General features: G+C 33.0%; 2 protein-coding genes across 2 annotated transcripts; both read right to left on the reverse strand.

The window, feature by feature from the left end:
- Positions 1-6461: 6461 nt before the first annotated feature.
- Positions 6462-17604, reverse strand: LOC143237037 (putative ferric-chelate reductase 1 homolog). The gene is made up of 11 exons (XM_076475871.1): positions 17393-17604; positions 16959-17060; positions 16368-16531; positions 15943-16047; positions 15610-15725; positions 14666-14752; positions 13892-13951; positions 13305-13404; positions 12956-13096; positions 12653-12711; positions 6462-8111 (listed from the first exon to the last, which is right to left on the reverse strand). Exons 2-11 carry the CDS (start codon positions 16973-16975, stop codon positions 8022-8024), a joined length of 939 nt encoding a protein of 312 aa, XP_076331986.1. The 5' UTR covers positions 16976-17060; positions 17393-17604; the 3' UTR covers positions 6462-8021.
- Positions 17500-22258, reverse strand: LOC143236282 (putative defense protein). The gene is made up of 5 exons (XM_076474554.1): positions 22162-22258; positions 21770-21888; positions 18062-18153; positions 17731-17821; positions 17500-17604 (listed from the first exon to the last, which is right to left on the reverse strand). Exons 1-5 carry the CDS (start codon positions 22256-22258, stop codon positions 17500-17502), a joined length of 504 nt encoding a protein of 167 aa, XP_076330669.1.
- Between the last annotated feature and the right edge of the window lie 1099 nt (positions 22259-23357).

The raw sequence follows: 23357 nt of genomic DNA on the forward strand, positions 1-23357 counted from the left end.
ATCCAAAGACTTACCCCTGTTCCACCGGAGAACAGACAGTATAACCAAAACAAAATGTGATGATGAACCACGTGATAACGAATCTTTTCCCGAATCTGATACTAATAATAACTGTTTTACACAAGTACTCTTTGTCGAGAGCTGTGGAAACTAAGGATACACAAAGAGCTTCATCTGACATGTGTTTTTCTGTACTCCAGAAAAGACGAGATCTTAACCTTGAATCTAGTATAAATACTTTTATTTCGGATATGTCTTTGTTACTGGAAAATTGAATGATAACAGGATTTTTAGAACTCACTTCGCCCCACTTATTACCACAAATTAAACAAGCAGTAAAAGAACTGTTAAACTGCATTATTTGCGTCTTGTTAAAGACACGAAGCATTTTCCTCACTTGTTTTAGAAAAGAATCGATTGTTTCTTTAATTAAAGTTAAGCTATCAGTCACTGAAGGGTATTGAGTTGAAAACGTGTTTGTTCGATAATAATAAACATGTTTATCGCTTAAATTAGTCTGTTCTATGTTGTGTATTTCGGTTAATACACTCCTATCGTAGAATAAAAACAACCTTGGGTTGGCAGAGAATAACGCCCCTTGTAAGTATTTCTTTGTTATATTTCAAACGCATGATTATTATTCATGCTCTAATATATCTACATATATACGAAAAACAATTATCGGCCTATCAGAAGTTGCTGTAAGGAACTGTTACCGTTAAAGCACTATCGATGAAAGTAGGGTTCAGATGAGACGGTTAATGTTCTACGGCTCAAAGCAGTGTGTAACATTACTTTTTAATTTTGGCACATTGTAGAGAACGCTTGTAGTTTTGGAAATTAGGAAGTGTCAACGGGGCAAGACCGTGCAATCCTCGAACATTATATACTGTTAGATTTATTGGAGCATGCCTTTTTTTTTAGTTAAATTAACGGTGAATGATGGGTATAAGTAAAACACAAAGAACACGTTTTATAACGAACTAAAAAATACACCTGAAGCATATTATCTTTTTTCGAATAAAACATAAGACCCCGATATCTGGGTCATGTAATAAAATGAAACATCTGAAACAGAGTTACTGTCATCAAGCCTGCGCATAGTATTTAATATTTAAAGAAAAGCATATGTACAATAATGTTTCTCTTAATTTTTTCTCCTGTCGAACAAGTAAGTGATAGTTTCGTGTTCAAGTTAGTTACTGACTAGTGTGTAGCTACCCGAAATAATTACCCGTAGATATTCGCAGCTGAATCCAAGCCAGTGTGAAAAATGCTGTTACAGTAAGTAAAGACGCGGATGTAACGTACCGCTACAAATAGTATATCATTATTTCACATTTAACTTTGAACACTGAAATATGGGGAATGAAAAATAGAGAGACTATTACGAACTATTAAGATTTTTTAAATGAATACATGCCTGGTGAATAGCAACAAATATTTAAAACATTCTGACCGCTATTCTTTCTTAATAATTCAGAAACTACAGTTTTGACACAGCAACTATTTTCAAGGAAAAATCAGTAATATAAGAATATATTAATCTACCCCAACCATCAGTGGTGTTGCCAACACTTGAAACGAAATCATCAAAAGTAAGATAGATATATTGGTATTTAAGAGTGGTATAGAAGACACACATAGATATGGCTATAGAAGAATGGTCAACTATTATAAACATTTTCAACATTAAGTGTAGTACATTTTGTTAGTCTCATGAGCATACGGTAAAAATCTTTCACTAAAGTCAAATCATAATCATTATAGATGTATATTTTTAAAAGCGTTGTCTATTCTTAAAATCTAATATTCTTCCCAATATATTAAAATACCTTGAAATATTACGTGTTTCAAATGGTCCAAGACTTAAAAATAAAAAACGCGCCAATCAGATCATTCCATAAATAAATTCCATCTTGTAAATGTCACATTCGTTTCATTAAATAAATTAATGATAATTTATCATCATAATCACAAAACCGTTTAATGTTTGAAAATAAAAATATTTCCTCGTGGGCAGTCAATACTAAGAAAACAAACAATAGGTTTGCAGTTTGTTTTTTTTTCTTTTACACGCAAGTTTAAGTAGTTTCTAATTAAGTGTAATATCAAAACATGCAGCTGAATGTAGTTGTTACCATAAATATTAGGCTTAAATGATTTCCGTTTCATTAACTTTTGGTGTTTAACACCATCGCATTAAATACCCACTTTTAAATGTAATGGTTTAATGCGTTTAAACCATCTTGCTTTTCATGTAATCACTGTTAATCATTTTCATAATTAAATAATTTAACTACGTCAGTTTGTATTTATTATTTTTATTATGCCTCTCGATTCCATGAAGGAACATAGGGTTGCAATCGCTTGCGGATTCATTAACAGGCTTTTTTTTTTTTTTAAGTGAGTAAATTGTTAGCCTACTGCATAACCCCCAACCAAGAGGAGAAACCTGAGCCGTCCCTAATTTTGCAGTGTAAGACTAGAGGGAAGGCAGCTAGTCATCACCACCCACCGCCAACGCTTGGCTACTCTTTTACCAACGAATAGTGGGATTGACCGTCACATTATAACGACCCCACGGCTGAAAAGACGAGCATGTTTGGTGCGACGGAGATGCGAACCCGCGACCCTCATATTACGAGTCGCACGCCTTAACCCACTTGGCCATGCCGGGCACTCAGTTTGTATAATAAAAGAATAATTTTGTATAGAATTAGTCCAATTGTGTTTGATATTTCTCATTGCTGGACCAGCATGGCAAGGTGGTTAAGGCGTTCAATTCGTAATCCGAAGGTCACGGGTTCGAATCCCCGTCGCACCAAACATACCCGCCCTTTCAGCTCTGGGGACGTTACAATGTCACCGTCAATCCCACTAGTCGTTGTCAAGATAGTCCAAAAGGTGGAGGTGGGTGGTGATGACTAGATGGAAGACAGCTCGTGTAGCTTTGCGCGAAATTCAAAAACAATTTCCCAAAACCAATAAGAGACAACAGCTTGTGTTGCCACATACTGACCTGTTTATTATACCTTTGGATTTTTTTTTTTAATCAATCGTAAAATTTCACTTGTTGATAAAATGTGAAACTATCTCAAGACTTAAAGCTAATGTTACAATTTTTATGAAAACATTTTTCTTTCATTCTGTCATCTTTTTATTCAAATAAAATTTTCATTAAGGAAATAAATTATGATATATTTACAAAACAACGAGAAAAAGTTTAATATTCTCTATAAGGTCACAAACAATGGACAAAACATGCAAAGTATTACAAAGCTAAAATAACTATACATACTCTATCGAGGATTACTTAAACCAGGCTAGGCCTACTACTTATGTTAGCTCGTTTTCATTAAGTCATCATTTCGTTTATGAAGACGTTTGTGTTCGTTGGTAAGGGGACGGACCGAACGCAACTGTTTGTTTGTTTTGGAATTTCGCACAAAGCTACTCGAGGGCTATCTGTGCTAGCCGTCCCTAATTTAGCAGTGTAAGACTAGAGGGAAGGCAGCTAGTCATCACCACCCACCGCCAACTCTTGGGCTACTCTTTTACCAACGAAAAGTGAGATTGACCGTCACATTATAACGCCCCCACGGCTGGGAGGGCGAGGATGTTTGACGCGACTCGGGCGCGAACCCGCGACCCTCAGATTACGAAGCGCACGCCTTAACGCGCTAGGCCATGCCAGGCCCGCAACTGTTTAAAAGACAGTTTTACATATAGATAGTTTAACTGTTATGATTAATCTGAAAGACAAGTTTCTTAATGCTATCTAACGTATACTAGCATCCAGAAACGTAAGTTGATTTCAAAAATAATTAGTGAAGCATTACCACTTCAGACATTGTAAAATTTCCATTATCTGTTCGTGTTGTCGAAATATTTGAATAAAATTAATATATTGTTATTAACAATAAAAAAATTTTGTTCGTAAAGAGATAACTGCAAAATTTAATTAAACCACGCCAATTGTGTACTAATATGATACACGACTATTTGTTCATTGTACAGAATATGCAATACTATTTAATACTTTTTTGGTTGTAAAGTGAAGTTATTTATTTGCAATATTATATCAAGAATCAGATGAGATTGCATCGCTCTCAGCATAACTTCAAACAATACAACTGTACCTGGTGTAAAATCTGCGATGGGACAAAAGCTTAAAATCTACTATATTTATTATGCAAGTGATCTACGTCATTAGGAATATTAGTTTTAATGCCCTCTTTTGTACCATGGTTTTCAGTATAGGTCAAAGTTATTTAACTGCAGAGCCAGGATATGTTCTTAATATTTGCACTGTACTTGCCGTTACTTTGATTCACGAGTGATAAGTTTCTAATTGCCTTGGTTAAAGATTACAAATTCCTGTATGATGGTATGAAGTTTCAATAGCTTTTCCAACAAATACCTTTGTTAATATTACGTGAAAAAAATAAAATCTGAGGGTTTTTTAAACTTGTAGTGAACTGAAATATAGTAAACAAATATACCCAATCCCAATCGTCGAATGCCTTCTGTTATAAAAACTTGCGAGCCATTGCTTAATTACTGATGTTGTACTCCCTCAAAAATACAGTAATAGGAGTGAATATTAATAAAATAAAATTCATTAGTAATTCAATAATTATAAAGGAAGGCAGACAGCTTTAGCAGATTTTCAATAAATACAGAAGCAAACAACTTTCATAAATTTAAAAAAAATAAATGGTTAAGTAGCATGCTTTGGGTAGTAAGGTTAACAGTTCGTTTAATATTCATATCTTTAAACGTTATTTATGTAAAATAGTACACGTACATATTACTTGGAACATGCAAGTTAAAGAAAATAAAAAGTTGTTAATTTTACCAGAATGATTTGGTTTTTAAATGATTTAAGTAATTGTCGCATTCCAGCCAGTCTAGTAAGTGAAAGGCCTTATTGGATACTAAACAGGACAAACATTCTACAATTGACTTGTGTTTTCACTCAAGGATTCGTAGAAAATTCAAAACATTTCTATCCATTTCAATGTCCATATTGTAAAAAAGGTGTTTTTTTTATTATGAATAGATATGATTACCAGATGAATTATTTATAATTTTTCGTTTAAAAAAAGGATTCATAGATACCGGCTAACTTTGATAGCCTATCCTCGGAACCTTCAAGTATAGTGCTCTCTTGTCTGTCCACGTAACTATTTCGCAGGGTGTGGATGGTTACGAAATTTGGTATGGAGGTTAACTGGGTCTATAGGTAGATTCGAATTTTCAGTTTTGCGTTTTTTACTACCAAATTCTCTATTTGGTTCATGCGGAGAGAATGCAAAGTTACGGCTTCACATTTATTTATTTCTATAAATAAAGCAGTTAGGAAGCAGTTATCCTAAGATAAGTATTTCTTGGTTTTCTACAACTTCCATCCAGATATGTAACTGACGAATTATTAATATACTGTATTGATTACATGGTTTAGAACTACCGAAAACGAGATTTACCGATTTATGTAAACATTTTCGAAAGGTTTTCAATGAAGTTAAAAGGATTTATTCTTGAAAGTTATTATTTAAATAGTTGACGAAAGAATTATACATACACGAATCCCACTAGAAGAAACAAAAGAGGAACACGCACTTCAAAATTATTTAAATAAGCATTTATTCAAACAGTGATATGTATTGTCAAAAGTTTAAATATTTCTCTACAGCACGAGGTGGCGCTATCTACCGGATGCAATGCCGAAAGAATACTGAAGTATAACAAGTTAATTGCTTTATTAATGCATAATTTAGAAGAATTAATTCACAAATTACATAAAAAAATTGTAGTTTATTTGATTCCGTTTACAAACATTTAATAGCATTAAGCCCTTATTACTAGGGACGAAAACTGAAGCCTGACATAATGAGAAACAAACTTCCCACTTTACGTGAAAGTAAATACAGGTAACTAATTTCAAACAAGTGCTTGAGCAAACGTAATCTGCAATTCCAATGAAATTTTATATTCCGTTAGTTAAACTTTTGTTAAAAACTTAAAATGAATCATTTGTATATTTTCTCTCCTACAGAATAAGCATAATTTATAAATCACAATTAATGACAAGTACTCGAAAATGTGCAGCTTTCCGATTTAACGTTGAAATCAGATGATTACGTATATTGGTCTGAAAACGTTTCTGATATAGCACATTAATACGTTCCGTTTTAACAACATAACTTGAAAAGCAAATTCAACGAGTTTTAAAAATATAAGTAATACCACAGAATCACGGGTTGAAACTAATGCTTAAATTTATAATTTGCGTAAAAACGCAATACCAATTAATTTGATCGACTAGAAATGTTGGCAATAAAAACATTATTAAAAACTGGTGTGTTTTAAGCGAAAAAAACCAGATTAAAAATATTTAAGAATTGTTAAGCAAAGAAATAGTTACGTGTGTAAAAAAATTGGCAAATCAGTTGACGTACGAGAAGTAACTGATTTAATAAATAAATCTACATGATTTACCTCAAAAATACTAACGTAATTTTACTGAATATTTGAATAAAGCCTTAATCACATACAAATTTTAAAAGGTTACAGAAATGCAATGGAATGAGCTCATGATTGTTAATTTGAACAACTTAGGAAGATATTGAAATACGAGACGTTAAAAAATAATAAAAATTAAAAATACAAGAACATTAAATATACAAATAAACCACAAGATATACTAAGTATAATAAATCTTTCCTCACACTATAAAGTTAAATATACATGATATTAAATATTCCCAAGAATCACATCACTCGTATCTACCAAAAGCGTCAAAGTCTAAAAACTTTCCAAGACAAACATTTCCCAGTTTATACTTTCTTTAGTATTCTATTCGTAAGCATATCATACGGTTTAATGAGTACCAGATGAAAATTTTATTCTATTATTTACTGGCCAAATAAATGGGGAATATAAGCATTTTCATCTTACCCTGTTGAATCGTTTTTAAATCACCTGCAGCATACAACCGATATTATTTTCATAATATACAACATGACATATCTATCAAACTGCCTTAAAGGTTTCTACACATCTCTTATCAACAAATACAGATGGGTACTCACCCGTAATTTTTAAGGCTATAAAGACTTAAGTTCAATAGAAAACTATTAAACTTCCTTAGTTAAATATAAACTAAGTTTTGATCTCTACTTTGAATATTTATCAGGAAACCTTTATTTCAGTGTCGCTAACTGTTTAAAGAACTGTTTTATAAAATATTTTCAATAATAAGTACTTTTAGAACGAGTACGAAGTTTCTATCAATAGTGATAATTCAAGTATTGAAAGAACTATTTAGACACTGTTGGAATTTTTAAAATAACATTATCTTGTTGTTGGAAAAACAGATGCACTAAATTTTATCACTTCGTCCATTTACTGTACATTTTTTTAAACACTGAAGGTTTCAATAAGAATTTAAAGCTGGTTTGGTTAACATCGATCATGGAGATAAAAAAAAGAAGAAAAAAGAGTCAAATCTTTAACCTAAAGTTCTCGTGTATACGATTTCTAATATTTCTACGTTTATCCCTGAGAAAAAAAAAAACACACTAGAATTAATATTGAAAATCTAAAGACATTTTTTCCACACAAACACCTGGAACCACACTTAAGTCAGTCTCAAAACACTCAAATAAAATGTAATTATTTAAAAACATCCATTTCCAATCAAAAGAAATTAAAAATATTTGATAGTACATTAACATTCAACAGCATGAAAAAAAAACAACTCAAAACTGAGATTTCAAAAACAAATTGGTGATAAAATGAGGTTAAGAAATCTTAAGCAACAACTGGCTTTATAGAAGACTACTCGTCTAAAAGTACCCTGGTAGTAAAGAAAGGTTGAAACACCACGAACATTCCCAGTATACTATCCATCTTGTGTTGAGCTTCAACGATTGATACTTTCATCCATTCATTCTAAGCCACAGTTTACAGATGGGAATAAAGGGATAAGTGATTACATTTTATTAAAAAAACAATTACAACCAGATGAGGACCACCAGAGCTGTTATTAATCCTGCCACTATAACAATGTAGATCCCAAGCATGAATCGACGAAAGTTGCTTCCCTGTGAAAATGAAAAGAGGTCGGTTGGATCAGACATACAACGATCTAAAAGATTTCAAAGATTAACTGAGTTAATAGAAATTTGTATTAAAAAAAAATTCTGAGTAGAGAAAATATTTAAAAGAAAAACCACACAAGTGAATAGTAGGGGTTTATTTTGAAGTTAGAAAATTAAATATCTATCTAGTGAACAGAGTAAATACTCACTATAAAATTAGTTTTGGATTTTCTCATTTGAACAAAACAAGAGTACTTTGTAGATAACTAATTTTCAGCTCTGTTGGTAACTAAAATATATTTATCTGTGAAATGTTTTTGAATGTACCATACAGACTCATGGGGTTAAAGTTGCAATTTTTAAACAAAAATGAAGGTTTATATTATATATAAAATTTTAACACAAGATGGTGCATAGACCAGACGTTTTTCACTTCATCTATTCTTATCAGGGGCGTAGATCCTGGGGGATGGGGGATACACACCCTTCATTTTAGGTGGGGGGGTATGGTGCATACAATCATCCCCCCTACAGTTTGGTCTGTTGAATTGTTTTATTGCATCACAGGCCTACAAATTGTGTGTTTGTTCTTGTGATTCTTGTGTTATTACCAATCGAATTACGTAATTAGGCGTAGATGTAGGCTTTTTCAGTAGCCGAAATGTACATCTTTAATATAGGCGTGCTTCTAAGCTATTCGATCTAAGTGATAGTTCGTAAGTATCAGTCAGTAAGCCTAAGTATACATGCAAGGCTTGCAAGCACTATCACATAATCTACTTACGTCTTGTACGTAGTGTAAGATTAAGTAAAATTTATCACAACAGATTGAACGGAGTATGAAATTCGAAAATATTACTCCCAAGCGTAAACTCCTGTGATCTAGATCTAGCAGGCCATTTGTAGCTTGTAGCTGCATCAATCTTGTGTATATTGTGCAGGTTTCCTACGCCAGTTGTTCTTATGTATGTCTAGCCGGTTTTATTGTCGAACGCCTTACTCTCCTCAGCTGCCGAATGCGCTGACCATAGTGTACATTTAGTATACAGTTAACGACAGGTTCGGGCCCCTCAGATCCAGACGCGCCCTACATCACCCCCTCCACTCCCTTTAGTCTGAGCCTCGATTTTACAACAGGGCTCATTAGACCTGTGTTTGTTGTCCTCATTAATCCACGAAATTTCAGATTATCACCGCTCTCTAATAAAGTGATGGTGCTTTATGGTAAAAGAACAATACATTCTGTTGTCATAGACAGTAAAAAATATTGTATTTTCTTGTATAATTAGGACATAAAAGGAACGATTTCAACGGCCTGAAGCCTCTACTCGATTTGTATTGCTAGTTTTTGTTTAGGTGTTTTTATTTAATAGACGTGTTTATATACATTATATCACAACGTGTTTGTCTTTTGATGAGCTTTAACAGGAATATAATATATTTATGATTGTTTAAGTATTTTTCGAGAAACTTACAATTACTTGTGTTGTAACTAGCACACATTATTGTCCCAGCGATACCAAGGCGGTCAGTCGGCTCGGTAGTCATTGTGAGGTTCGCGCGTTCGACTTAAATACATTGTACAGTTCAGTCCTACTTCCATTCTGTTCTATCTTCGTTCGTTGTACGTTAGAGTTTTTCAATAAAGACTGTATTTTAGCCTGTTGAGTCATCTGGGAAACAGATTCCAATTATGACAAGCAAGCGTCTGAAACTTTCCGATATTAGACAGTTCTGCAAGCCAGTTATTAGTACTACAAGTGACAATGCAGATAATCCAACAACCTCAAGCAAAGGTATAGAAATTTGCCATTATAGGAAATACCATGTTCATCAGAGGATGAGTCTGAAAATGCTTGTGCAACAATTGCACAAGTAACGGAGATGTTCAGCCATCAAATACTGAGGAACATAGCACACAAAGTGCAGCAAAGTAAAATCTTTGCATTAATGGTTGATGGCACTCAAGATGTTACAGGTGCTGAACAGGAAGCAATATGTGTACGATACGTAGATGAGAACCTTGACGTCCACGAGACATTTCTTGGTTTGTACAGTGTTTCCAATACAACTGGTGAAACAATATCCTCGACTATATTTGATGTACTGACTAGACTCAATTTACCACTGTCAGGATTAAGAGCACAAACTTATGATGGAGCCGCTAACATGAGTGGTGCGTACAGTGGATGCCAGGCAAAAATAAAAGAAACCGTCAGCTTTGTGTTTTCACTGCGGAGCACATAAGGCTAATTTAATAATGCAGCATGCAGTTGAAGCTTGTGAATGTATTCGAGATTCTATCCAGTGGGTACATGAACTTGGTGTCTTGCTTCAGAGGTCAGGCAAATACAAGACAATCTTTGAAAATATTGTATCATCAGACAGCCACAATGGTTCAGTTATATACATCCCGCCCACTGTGTCAAACACGCTGGTTGTGCCACCTATCTGCAATTACATGTGCTAATGATCACTACAGTGTCATTGTTGATTCTTTGTCTGAATTAGCAAATGAAAAATCAGATGTAGCAGTGAAAGCACGAGGTCTGCTGGACAGATTTGACAAAGGAAATACAATTTTAGGATTGTTGAGGGCTCAGCATCCATTAGCTGCATTAGAAACTAAACTGTGCATTCCAAGCAAAATCAGCAACAGTATCTGGCATGATTGAAGCATCTTCAATGACAGTTGAGCAATTGCTGGCATTGCAAACAGAGGAGAATTACAACAAGACATTTGATGAAGCTGAGAAAAAGGTATCTTCCCTAAATCTGGTGCCTATTGAACTACCGCGCATTTGCTGACCCCCCCCAGAAGGATCACCATTCTGCAACAGCTAGAGATTGCTACAGAAACAAATATTTTGAATTTGTGGACACAGTCATAGAACATCTGACCACTAGATTCAATGCAGACAACAATGACTTGAGACAATATCTAGCACTTGAGAACATGATCACATCTGGCAAGATTGACAACTGTTATAAACTTCTATCCAGAAATCTCTGCACAATGGCTCGAGTTTCAGTTGCCCATGTTCAAAGGAACAACAAAAGCAGTATCTCTGAAAGGTGCAAAGGATGCTTACTGTAAAATGCATGAAACAAGCCAGCAGGTGTTTAGTGAAGTGTTTCTTCTCATGAAAAATTTTGCTTGTATGTCCAGTTTCCAGCTGCAAATGTGAATGCAGCTTTTCTGCATTAATACTGTTGAAGACATGGTTATGGTCAACTATGTCTCAGTGCCACTTTAACCATGTGGCAGTTTGTTACACTCACGAAGATGAGGTCGACAAGATAAATACAGAAGAGCTTATGAAAGAATTCATAAACAGATCATCACAAAGGAGGTCTACGTTTGAGAACATGTAAACTAGAGAACTAAATGAATCTTACTTCAATGAAAAGTATGAATAATTATATGCTACATTGTATTGATGTGTAATTTTCAAGAGTTAGCAAAGACATTTTAATTATTTTTATCAAACAACATGAACAGTTTTTCAGTACATATAAACTCAAAGAGTAATTACTAATTTTATTAATATTTAAAAACGTAATTCATGCAATGAAAGTTATTAGTAACCTTGTCAAGTGTAATGGCCATTTTTTATACTGTACAGTGTGCAGGAATAAATTTATGTGGCAGTTAATTTAGGACATTCTATTAACATTTTTAAAACTGTTCACACCACCTCACTTATACAAACCTACATGGAAACCTTGTAGTATTGTGGCAACAAGATTACTCTGACTGCATGTTTACAGCTTTCAGGTTTACGTAATCAGAGATTACCAATTTGCAAATTGAACAGTCCACATAAGTGGTTGAAAAAATCACCCCCCCCCAATTGGGTGTAAAAAATCTACACCCCTGATTCTTATACTACACAAAAGCTAGTTATTAATGTTTGCTTATAATTAAGCTTAATAAAAAATGACAAAACTTTTTAAAGTTGCCATGTCTTTATTCAGATTATTTTAAATTATCTGGTGAAAATAATTCAATATCTAGTCTGATAAGAATTTACCTGTAATGTAAAAGAGGGCCCCAAACATATTTAAGAATAGCAAAATTTGGGAGGAAATTTAATTTGTTTGGACAAAAAGGTCAATTGCATTATTCTGTTAATGATATTAGTCAGTTAACATTGCAACTACAATTATAGGAAAACAAATATACCAGCCCAGTTACTTTTTGGGGGGGGGGGGGGGTCAACTTTTGTAGTTATAATCCAATTTTTGGCCTATATTTTCAGCCACACTAACACCAGCATAAGTTAACTTTTTTGCATAATGTGGCATGACAGTAAAGACTGATGATTACCCTATTCTACAATGACCAGTTACTACTTGAGACTTAACTGACCCACCTAAACTTATATTTGTTTTAATAGTCTAGGACTAAGACAGCTTTCTCTACCTAACAAACTAAATATTGCTTAAAATAATGATGTACAATCACAACAGTACAAAATGTTAGTACAAGGGTGTCTCATGCATTAAATTAGTTCTATAAAACAAAACAATATCAGACTTACAGGGGCATCTTTTACACCCTCCTCTCCATTTAACTCCTGCATGCCTTCATTTCGTCTTCCTGAATACAACAATAATGCATTAAACACATTTTTTACCACTGTAAGCTTATATTGAATACTGTAAACAAACATTTTCTTCTAACATGTTATTTAAATTCACTAAAAATGTGATCGGTAATGAAAAAGGTAAAGATGTTCGTTATTTATTTTGTTACACATCTAATAATTACTGAAAGTTTGTATATAACACACTGGACAAGGTAAAGAATATGCTCAAGATGCTTCAGATAAACAAAACCTTACTTTTCTGGTCCATGATGCAAGCATGTAGTTGCATAAGTAGGTGGAAGACAAAATAAAAAGCAACATATGCTACTAGGATCCAGAAGTAGGCATGTGGCAAGTTTGCTGCTTGGAGTGATGCCGCAAGAAAAACTGTCAAAACTATGCAAAACAAAAATACATGTTTGAAAGATCGAATACCTCATCTTAAAATACATTGTTTATAATTTCACATGTCAAAATTTAAAAAGATACCTTTGAATTGAAGTGTGTGCATGGGTTTACAAGTTGTTTGTAAGACTAATTACACCTCCTTATTTATATTTATTAATTTCTTTGATAAGAGAGGTTAAATAAAGACATAACTAACCAGCTAAAACTTTTGCAGCATTTCCAACAAACCAATGAAGCCAGTTGAAGATGGGCCTTTTGCTGGCATCAGGCTTTGGACGGAACAAAGCCATGATTGGCTGGAAGAGAATAGAAATAATTGAATTATACCTCAAGTTGATACACCTGAATAACTTTCAATTAACAACCTGCTAATAGCTCAACAAGAATCTTATGTTTGTTAAATACTTTGGAAGGTAACACCTGTATGAGGAATACTTAAAAAGGATATTAGAGAAGACTTAAAAACAGGCAAGTTAATGTAAAGTTCTGAGACAAGGTTACGTATACATTAGGTTCAAGATTAGTTCAGGGACTTAAAGAAAACACTAATTTTAAGAGATTTGTTTAACACTCACAATTTAAAATTTAATTTGTAAAAGGCTAAAGTGTTATTCTCCACTTCCATCATGTAGTTTTAAATATTTGGTTTTGATATATTTTTCAGTTAATTGTTTCATAGCTACAGCCTACAAAAAAAAAACTTAGTGCAACACTATATTTCTAAGTTGGCAAAGAAAATTGCTTCATAACATTCCAGGCAGTGTGTACAGTATCATAACTCACCTGAATCAGAGCTAACCCTGTAGTTACACAACCTAAGATAGGATGGGGATTAGGAGCAACCTGGAGAAAGAACAGTTTTTATTACAATGCTGCAGCTGTTTTCAAACTTAACTCCACAGTAGTCGTTATACAACTATTTTATTTAAATTAAGACAAGTCAATAGAAGTTAAGATAAACGTTTAAGTCTTACATAGACAAAACCTCATCTAACTTCATAGAAGAAATTATTTGAAATTATTAAAAATTATAATACTTTGATGTCAAGCGTGTGGTATAAATATACTATACATTTCTACCTTCCTACATCAGTGTTCTTGTGAATTTAAGTTATTTCAGAGTTTATGCAATTTCCACAAAAAAATGGATAATAAATTCAAATTGACTTTGGTTTTCATTCTTTGGAGATCATAAATGCTGAACTTACATGATATATTTTTTGTAAAGAGCCATATTTTAAAAGATGGTCATAATGAAATAAAAAGGAAAAACTTTTATCTCTACAAATATAGGCAGAAAAGAATGCGTCTAAAAGATCAATGGATGAATATACTATAAATATTAACTCCCATGAATATCATAATACAGAGACTTACATGTGTTAATACAACTGAAGTGCAAAAGAATCTGTCAAGGAGTTCAGAGCCATTTCACTTATATACACGTGTAACAGAAACAACTTACCATTTGAAAATTGATTTAACTACATTGAACTAGTCACACATAGCAGTAATATTGGATGTAAAACTTTATTAATGTAAAACAGGAAATCTTACCTGACTCCAACCTTCCACATGAACAAAAATAAGCACAAATCCAACAATCATCAAGGACAGACTCAGCAACATTAGAAACCTGTGGATCTGTGAATAAAAGTACAGTATGTGAAGAATTACATAATGCTCACACTGGAATTACTGAAATGGCTATTTAGAACAAAGTTTTGATCTTGAAATATGACACATGGATTAATTTGGGTTAAATTAGACTGGTATAAACAGACTTGTAGGTTTGGTTTGAATTTTGTTCAAAGCTACACAAGTGTTATCTGTGCTAGCCATCCCTAATTTAAAAATGCTAAACTAGAGGAAAAGCAGCTAGTTATCACCACCCACAACCAACTCCTAAGCTACTCTTTTACCAGAGAGTGGGATTGACCATCACATTATTATAATAACCACACAGATGAGAGGGCAAGCATGTTCGGTGGGATGGCGATTCATATCCACGACCTTCAGACTGAGTTGAACACTCAAACCACCTAGCCATGTTGTCCCAGACTTGTAGGTCAGCCCTTTCTAATATCAGATGTAAACATGATGTCAGTGCTCCTACTTCAAGGAATAATTAAACATTAGAGTAACCTCGTGGGCATTGGAATCATAGCCTTTAAACATTAAACAAGATTTAAGATCTCAAAAGTATTTAGTGGGATAAAGACATGGAACTAGTCTAATACAGTAAAAAGAACCAGCTCACAACACATCCCACACTGAACAGAGAAATAGTCTTAAAGTATACATAATATACTAATTATATCAAAATAAATGCTGTAAGGTTTGTGTAATTACTTTAAATATTAACCAAAACAATATAATGGGTTATATGCATACTGAATGGTTTTAAAAAATCACATTAGAAAAAATAAAACGGAAGAATATGCAATTAAGACAAAACAATGAGGTAAGTATTATCTATGACAGGTACATTGTATACTTACAGCAAACCATATTTTTACCATACACAGTGTTTTAGCTTGCCAGACTTGCTTGTAATACCTTGCCATTAGTATAGCAAGACTTACAAATCCAATCCAGGCAACCACCATAAAGGTTCCTATAGAGAAATGTTGAGAATTTCCTGAATTACAAAAAGTTAAACTTTTAAAAAACTACAAAATATAAAAATTTAGCTATTTTAATATATTTAATAATTCATCAAAATCTAGACGATTTGAACAGTTTATTGGTGTTACAAATACATTGTTTCTATTTTTAATGAAAAACATCTTGTTTACTAGGAGTCCATATTCTTAATTACGACTGCTACGTACCATGTAGCTTGATAAAGAGAGGTACTTGGCCACCTGCTACCACTGTTATCAGCGTCAGATTCACTGGGTTTTTAGAGACAACTCTTTCAACGTGCTTACCCTTTACTGTGAAAGGAAAGGAGGAGAAGGTCACTTATCTCTCAAGATTAAAAATATTCACATTAAAATTGTTTATTTGAACAGGTGTTAGACACACAATATGAACACAGCAGATGAACGTATTTATAGTCCACTTATGCAAAAATGTTTGAGTTAGTTACCTCTCGAAAAAAGTCAAGGTCCAGAACTGAAGATGTAAGGCAGTAGCCTAGAGCAATAGACCTAGGTAATCAGTTGTCTTAAAATATCATTTCAAGAGTCTTTATTATAAAGGCATTTTACATTTGAATGCACATATGGTTACGAAGCTAAGAGTTCCACCTTACCACCATTGTTACTTGCTGGCCCCTTGGCAAGAAGTAGGTGGTACTTATTGTCTAATATGTTGTAAACATGGTTCCGCACAGTAGAAATTGCTTTCAGCTTCCAGTGACAAGTCATCACACCCCTCCACATAGTCTCCAATTTGGCCATGAATACCTTCAACGTTCTATAAGAAGTCAATATTAGTTACACAAATAGAGTGTAGGCATACTTTAAAGCTATTACAATCTAACAAATATTAACTTTAAATAACCTAGTTATATTAACTGTATAATAAATAGCTTTCACATTACTAGTGTATGTTGTGGGAGTTGGTGGGAGGCAAAATGCATTTTTAATGATTTTTTTTATTAAGTATTCCACAACAGGTTTATTTGAATGATAGGAAATACTATGAAGTTAATTGTAAAATATGAATTGATAAATATTATACAAATATGTCCTAAGTTTAAAAATACCATGTTTTAATTTGTTAGTAGATATAAATAAAACCAAATTTGTGGTTTGAAGGGGTTAAAAGTGATAAACTTATTCGTTTTGCTGACCCCCACATCTGTTAAAATTAATTTAATTACTCGAGTTAAGATTCTTACCTCATCCAAAACTTCATTGTTGTAGACACTACGAATGTTCCAACTGTGTCGAACAATTACTCTCTCTCCTATCAACACACATTCAGTTACAACATCTTCACCCTAATGGCAAAAATACAAAGTTAAGAAAATCCAAACCATTTTTTTTAAATAAAGGTTCTCATTTAAGTTATTCTAACCCAATTCAGAAGGTGGCTGGTGTATTTTCCTCTTAAAATTATTGAATAAGGATAGTACAATATATTTTATAAAAGTAAATATTTTGAAACAGTGATTATAAAAGAAATTTTCATCCCAAATTAGTTTCTCAGCAATGAGAACAAAACTTTTGAATATGTATCTTAAAAATGTGCAAGGTTAGAAGATAAGAAAATGTTTATCACAACTGTTACTGTTCATTTCTTATACACTAGTTAGACTTATGAAACACTTACCATTCTGTCATCTTCTGAAATACCAGTAGCAATATACCGATCAGAAGTACCCAGAGAAGCAGTCATCCCAAACTCCACCTCTTCACCTTTGTAAATGTAGGATAAAATTATGCTACAACTCTTGTCTTCAATACACAGGGAAGGCATTCCAAAACAACTTTTTCTTTTGCAACACAGTCATCGTACAAGTCAGAGGAAGGTCCAGCCATTGTCTAGAATCATTTAAATAATTAGAATAAATCAAATTTACATGTTTTCATTCTACAAACTTTTATAGTTTGGCTCATTAGACATTTATATGCATTATTTTAAAACACAGTGCCACAAAATTTACTCACCCTAGCACCTACAGTGTTGGTCACCACTATTGATGGAGAAAAGGAGTCAATATTCACCCAGAACGTTCTATAATCTTTCAGGACTGTAGTTCTGCAAAGAAAGATGTTAACCAAGATTAGTGACTGTGCAACAAGAACTGATGTTGAATTATCAAAAACAGGGGTTAGTGTGAAAGTATCTCATCATCTGTCAAAATGTTTATTCATATAAACAAAGCACCTAATTATGTACAAAGTGAAGCATGTTCTCTATTGAAAGATTAATATTGACAGCAAATTACAGAGAAAGAAATATTAGCTACCCAACAATCATGGATAAGTACCATCATACCTAAATATTATTTCTTCCTTGAAATTAGCAGGAGGCATCCACGTTGTTATAAGGATTTTCTTCACGTTGTTATTATTATGAGTTAAGGTATTCTAGAAGATAAATAGTAATAGTCTCTTTAAAACTAAACCATTTCCTTTTTGTTCAAGAAAACAAGACCAGTATTATGGAACATAACATTACCTTTTACTAGTCAGAACAAATGGCTGCAATCTTTACTTAACTGGTTATTAATTGTATTATTGTTGAAAGTAAACTTATAAATATATAAAATATTGTTTACTGTTTTTTGTTTTAAAATGTCAAGTCTTCGCTAATAACATTTTAAATGCAAAATACTGTTTTCTGTATCTTCACGACATAAATAGCATAAAAATAATCCATCCAGATTCTCATGCATTGTCACAATATATCTGGGGAAGATGAAACTTCCACTTAATTCAGTTTATATCATGACAGTTAGTACGTAATTCATATAGTGTATCAGTTACTACTGCATATCTTACATCCCAGCCAGACAGAAGAGTACCTGGGTATTCAGAACTGTATTTAATTGATATATTGTCACACTATTCTTTAGTTTTACTCAAGTTCATACACTGATACCAAAGTCAATTGGATTTTGCTAATAAAAAAAATTGTTAAAACCATGAAGATGAGGTAACAAAAAACTAAATTCTCATACAAGTTTGAGAATGTGATGTTAAAATGGTTTGAAATATAAAAATCAGTAAGTCATGTGACATTGCTGTAAAATTAGTGTAACAACATGCATCAAAACTATATCAATACCAGATGTTTTGTAAATAGTATGATCTGACACCATTTGACTTTTCATAGACAGTGCAATGATAAACATTTCACTCTTTTTGAAGACATATGCAGCAACTCCTGATGTAAACATTCAGTTCTTAGATATGGTCAGATTGGAGAGTTAAGATTGAAATATCCCTTGTACTTAATAGCAATGGAAAACAAGGGAATGTGAATTAATAGAGTTAACCAGAAAGACATGAAACAACTTGTACCCCCCACAATGTAGGTGTAACATATGAAAACCTACTAATAATGGTTTATAGCAAAAACTGTGCTTCAAGGAACAGTTTGCAACATAAATTAACAAGGTTCTCCATCTGCAAAAAGTGTAAATGTCACAGGTAAACAAGTTGAATCAATGAAATATAGATTGAACCATTGGCCTCATACAGTAATTAAATTATGGAAAGCATGCATGGATGGATGAGTAGTGTAGTTTGGAAAATGTGTTTTATATAGTATCAAAAGTGATACTTCATTACTAGACAACAAAGTATAAACAAACCAAATAAGTGTTAAATAGGGGAAAAAGTAAAATAAACAATGTTAGAACTAAATACTGGTTAATGCTGGGCTGTTTAAAAAAGCTTTGATTTTTCTTCTATTTATATTATTTTCTGTACCTTTGATTAACTTCTAAGAATAAGTTCATTTTGAATTAAGTGTTCAAATACATGGGAATGGGCTCTTAAGTGTTCTTTAAACCTTGTAGACACTTGACAACCAGTTTCTCTGATGCAAGTATTATGACAGTTCACATGTAATTTGGTGCAAGGTTCCATAAATGTCAACATGTGTGATACACTCCTGCCTGGTTTTCCTGGTGGTGTGAAACACTTTCACACTGAAATCTATATTTTATTTCTTAGTTGTTTTTCACTATGTTTTTAGATGGCATGCAAGAACCTGGGAGGGTGGAGTGGAATAGGGATAGGTGATATAACAAAAGAAAGTTGGTTTTTATCATCAATTGTATCTTCAGGTGGTAATTTTTCTAGGGATAGCATTATCCTCTCAATCGTAAATAAAACAATCATTTTACAACTTAGGTTGCGGTTTTAATATATTTGCATAAATTGAAAAAAAGCAAACATTTGTTTTAAAGAGGTTCTTGGTGACCTCTGTTCCGAATAGAACCATTGAATAAATTCTAATAAATAATATGAACTCCAGAATGCATGTTTTTATGAAATATTGTTATATATTTTTATTTTTCCAATTAAAACAAATTATAAATGGAAGTTTTCCCATTGATTTCATTTTAAACTAAGCATTATGTTAGGGTGGAGTGTATTCTGGTGTGAAACAGTGATATAATCATTTTCCTTAAAAGCTGATAAAATGTCATCTACATAATGAATCCAGAATGCTTGAGGACAGCGTGAAGTGGAAATGACACTTTCTTCAATGTTGGTCCTGCATATGTTAGCTAAAACAGGCAAACAGGGTTTTCCTTGTTAAGACTACTGACCTGGTTAGAATGAATATTCTGGAATATAAAATTTTGTACGAGAAATGCAAAATTAAATTCTATGATGATAGGAGTATCTAAAAAAAGATTTAGGGTTGAAAACATCACAAAGCACAATTAACTCCTTAAATTGGTACTTGTGCTAATAGATTTTGTTACAATCAAAGTTGACCATAAATGTAATTGGGTTGGAATCTTAGTTTTGCCGTAAAAGATTCGATGTTTAGAACAAAAATAAAAAACTAATCAAGCCAGAAATTTTCCGAGATCGTTCGTTAACTATCAAAGCAGAAACTATACTGGATAAAGAGCAACTGATTTATGGTAGACGATACTCCTGGTACACCAAAATCTGAAGGTTAAATGTATCAAGTCATTAGAAGTTTGTTCAACTGTACTAAAAAGTGATTTATTTTACCTCCTTGCCTGCATATTCAAATCAGAATATTTTCACAAACAGAGCTGATCCTTCAAAATGGTATCCACATCACTAGATTCTTCACAGCGACAACAACAAAAAACAAAAAAAAAAAAAAAAAAAACTGCCTTTATCCGATCTTGGCAAGAATTATTGTTCAGAAGTTAAGGCTTTAATTTTTTTCTAGTGTTAAATAGACTATCAATGCACACTATCCACCAAGGAATTTAGTTTTTAGTAACTTTTGGAGGAGAAAATGGAAAACTCGAGGTAGGTTTATTGGATAGAAATTGAATAAACCACTCTTGGTAATGTTAGATGATTGGGAAAATTAAGGTTTTATGAGGAATCAGTGCCGTGTGAACTATTGTCCCGATAATTAAATGGTGGATCGCGTTTAAATTTTTCGTAAAGTATTTCTAACTAGGTCTTCTAGCTTCGTGAACGTGTTTAGAGGTAATGATAAAAGTTAAGTTTCACTCGTAGATAATTTTAGTTGGAAAGATGCATGCAAAGAATACGATCATACGTGATAACATCGACTATAACGACGTGGTGAGTCTCTAAAGTCTTGAAATAGAACATATCCAGTCTCAGTAATTTTAAGATCGTTATCGCAACGTTAAAATTTCACGCTTAATTTATATTAAATATTATAGTTTGAGGCAACATTGAAATATCTTTAAAGAATGAAATATATACAAACACATGGGGTTGGTGCACAAGTGTGCGATTCAAGCTTCCCACTATTAAAAACTTCATTTGGCGATTCCAAGAAAGCAGACCACTTCCGATTTTTAAAGCTAACAAATTCTGTTCTTACGTACTAGTGACATAAGAACTCATTACCTACTCAAAATGTCTGTTAAAAAAATATGTAAACACTACCTCATGTTATCTGTCGCAGAGAAATTCAGTGTTAAAATATCAATTTTTTTTTTTATACACTAAAACATTGAAATAAAATTCTTAAGAAATTCATTACGAAATGAGAGAAACCTACCTTTGCCAATTTGCATTTAACAACGTGACTTTCGTTACTAGGAGAGAATTCTCCGTTAACAATGACTGACGTGTTGCTTTTTAACCGAGCTTGTAGAAAAAATCCCTTGAAGGCTTCTCCTTCAGAAGCAGAGATTGTAACTGAAATAAGATCTAGTAAGTATTTGTTTCTGTAGACAGAAATGCATGTCCTAACACACAAAATTAACTACAGAAAGTTTACACTAAATGCAAGGTAATGTCATTGTTGGACCAATACCTATTATTTAACATGTTTAAAAGCTGCAGTCAATGTTTACTTTAGAAAATAACTTAACTACTGAAAAACAAACAAAATCGTCGTTATAAACAGTTTGGTTGGTGACAGGTATGGAAATTTGAAAACAAAATTACCTTGTAGCACATCTCCTTGTGATCGAGATATTAGCTTTGCTGAAAGTGTATACGGTGGAGGAGTGTTTTGAGGATCCACGCCGTGTTGTGGAATCATCGTTTCACACGCTAGAGATGGGGCTCCTCCACTGTATGTGGAACATTTGTGAACAAAGCAAACCATGAAACAAAGAACAGTAAGTACCGAAACATCGACGTGTCCCATGACGTGGACAAAGTTAATTCTTGATGGAAGTCGCTATTTAAAAAGAATCAAGAAACAAAGCTGAGGGAAAAGAATGAAAAAAAACACGCATATTGTTCCTTTAATAAAGGTGTTTATAAAGCTACTGTATAAATAATAAATACAATATAGCAATGGATGTGCATTGTTTTGGACATTGGGAAGATACGTGAAGGTTATTTGCGCTAGCCAACCCTAATTTTGAAATGGAAGACTAAAGGGAAGGCAACTAGTCAACAGCATCCACCACCAAAAAACTTTGGTAAAAAGTGAAATAGGAATTATCAGGCAATAAGAGATAAGCAATAAATATTACAATTGGAACATCACTGTATTTAGAACTTGGTTATAAAAACAACCTTCCTATATGTATTGAAATACTACATTTAAAAAAGTAAAGAAAAACATTTTACAGTTACTATCAATGGCTAATATCAATCCTTCAATGCAAACAGTCGGGATGGCATTTGCATCATTCCTACATAAAAAAAAAAAAAAACAGACAAGAGTTAGCTTATAGCAATAAATTTTCAATTATAATCCAGTTCATCCTATTTTTGTCTGTGAACAAACTACTACTCTGTGTGCGCTATTGTGTAATGTTTTTGAAGAATTCATATTAGCCATCCCAATATTTACCTCTTAAGCTTTCTGCACTGCAAGTTATGACTTCAGTATAAAATACATGCACTTATCCATTGTCTCCAGCTACTTCTGTAGTTACCTCAAATTTGGAAGTTTGTACCCTTTATCTCCTGGGGTCTTTGAGCACGTGCCATGTTTAAACTGTCTTAAAACCCAGAAGGAGAAGATCGGATACCAGATTAGGATTGTTCAGCAACTGTATTTCCTTATTTTATTACTATTATTATTAATTTTATTAAATACCTAATCTGAGACCCCCCCCCCCCATTATATCTGAATGACTTTCATGGGGTGTTTTAGCCTCCTGGGATAGGGAAAAGCAGACAGC

The sequence above is a fragment of the Tachypleus tridentatus genome, chromosome 13 (genome assembly GCF_004210375.1).
Source record: "Tachypleus tridentatus isolate NWPU-2018 chromosome 13, ASM421037v1, whole genome shotgun sequence".
In the NCBI taxonomy this organism is placed as follows: domain Eukaryota; kingdom Metazoa; phylum Arthropoda; class Merostomata; order Xiphosura; family Limulidae; genus Tachypleus; species Tachypleus tridentatus.

Excerpts from the sequence above, each read along its gene's own strand:
- LOC143237037 (XM_076475871.1), bottom strand. Across the intron at positions 14,753-15,609 it reads TGGTAAAAATATGGTTTGCT|ATCCACAGGTTTCTAATGTT; the intron begins GTAAGTATACAA and ends TTTTATTCACAG. Across the intron at positions 13,405-13,891 it reads CAGGGTTAGCTCTGATTCAG|CCAATCATGGCTTTGTTCCG; the intron begins GTGAGTTATGAT and ends ATTCTCTTCCAG.
- LOC143236282 (XM_076474554.1), bottom strand. The coding sequence starts at position 22,258 with ATGATTCCACAACACGGCGTGGATCCTCAAAACACTCCTCCACCGTAT. Across the intron at positions 18,154-21,769 it reads TTAAATGCAAATTGGCAAAG|AATACCTTAACTCATAATAA; the intron begins GTAGGTTTCTCT and ends TTTATCTTCTAG. Across the intron at positions 17,605-17,730 it reads CCAACACTGTAGGTGCTAGG|ACAATGGCTGGACCTTCCTC; the intron begins GTGAGTAAATTT and ends AAATGATTCTAG.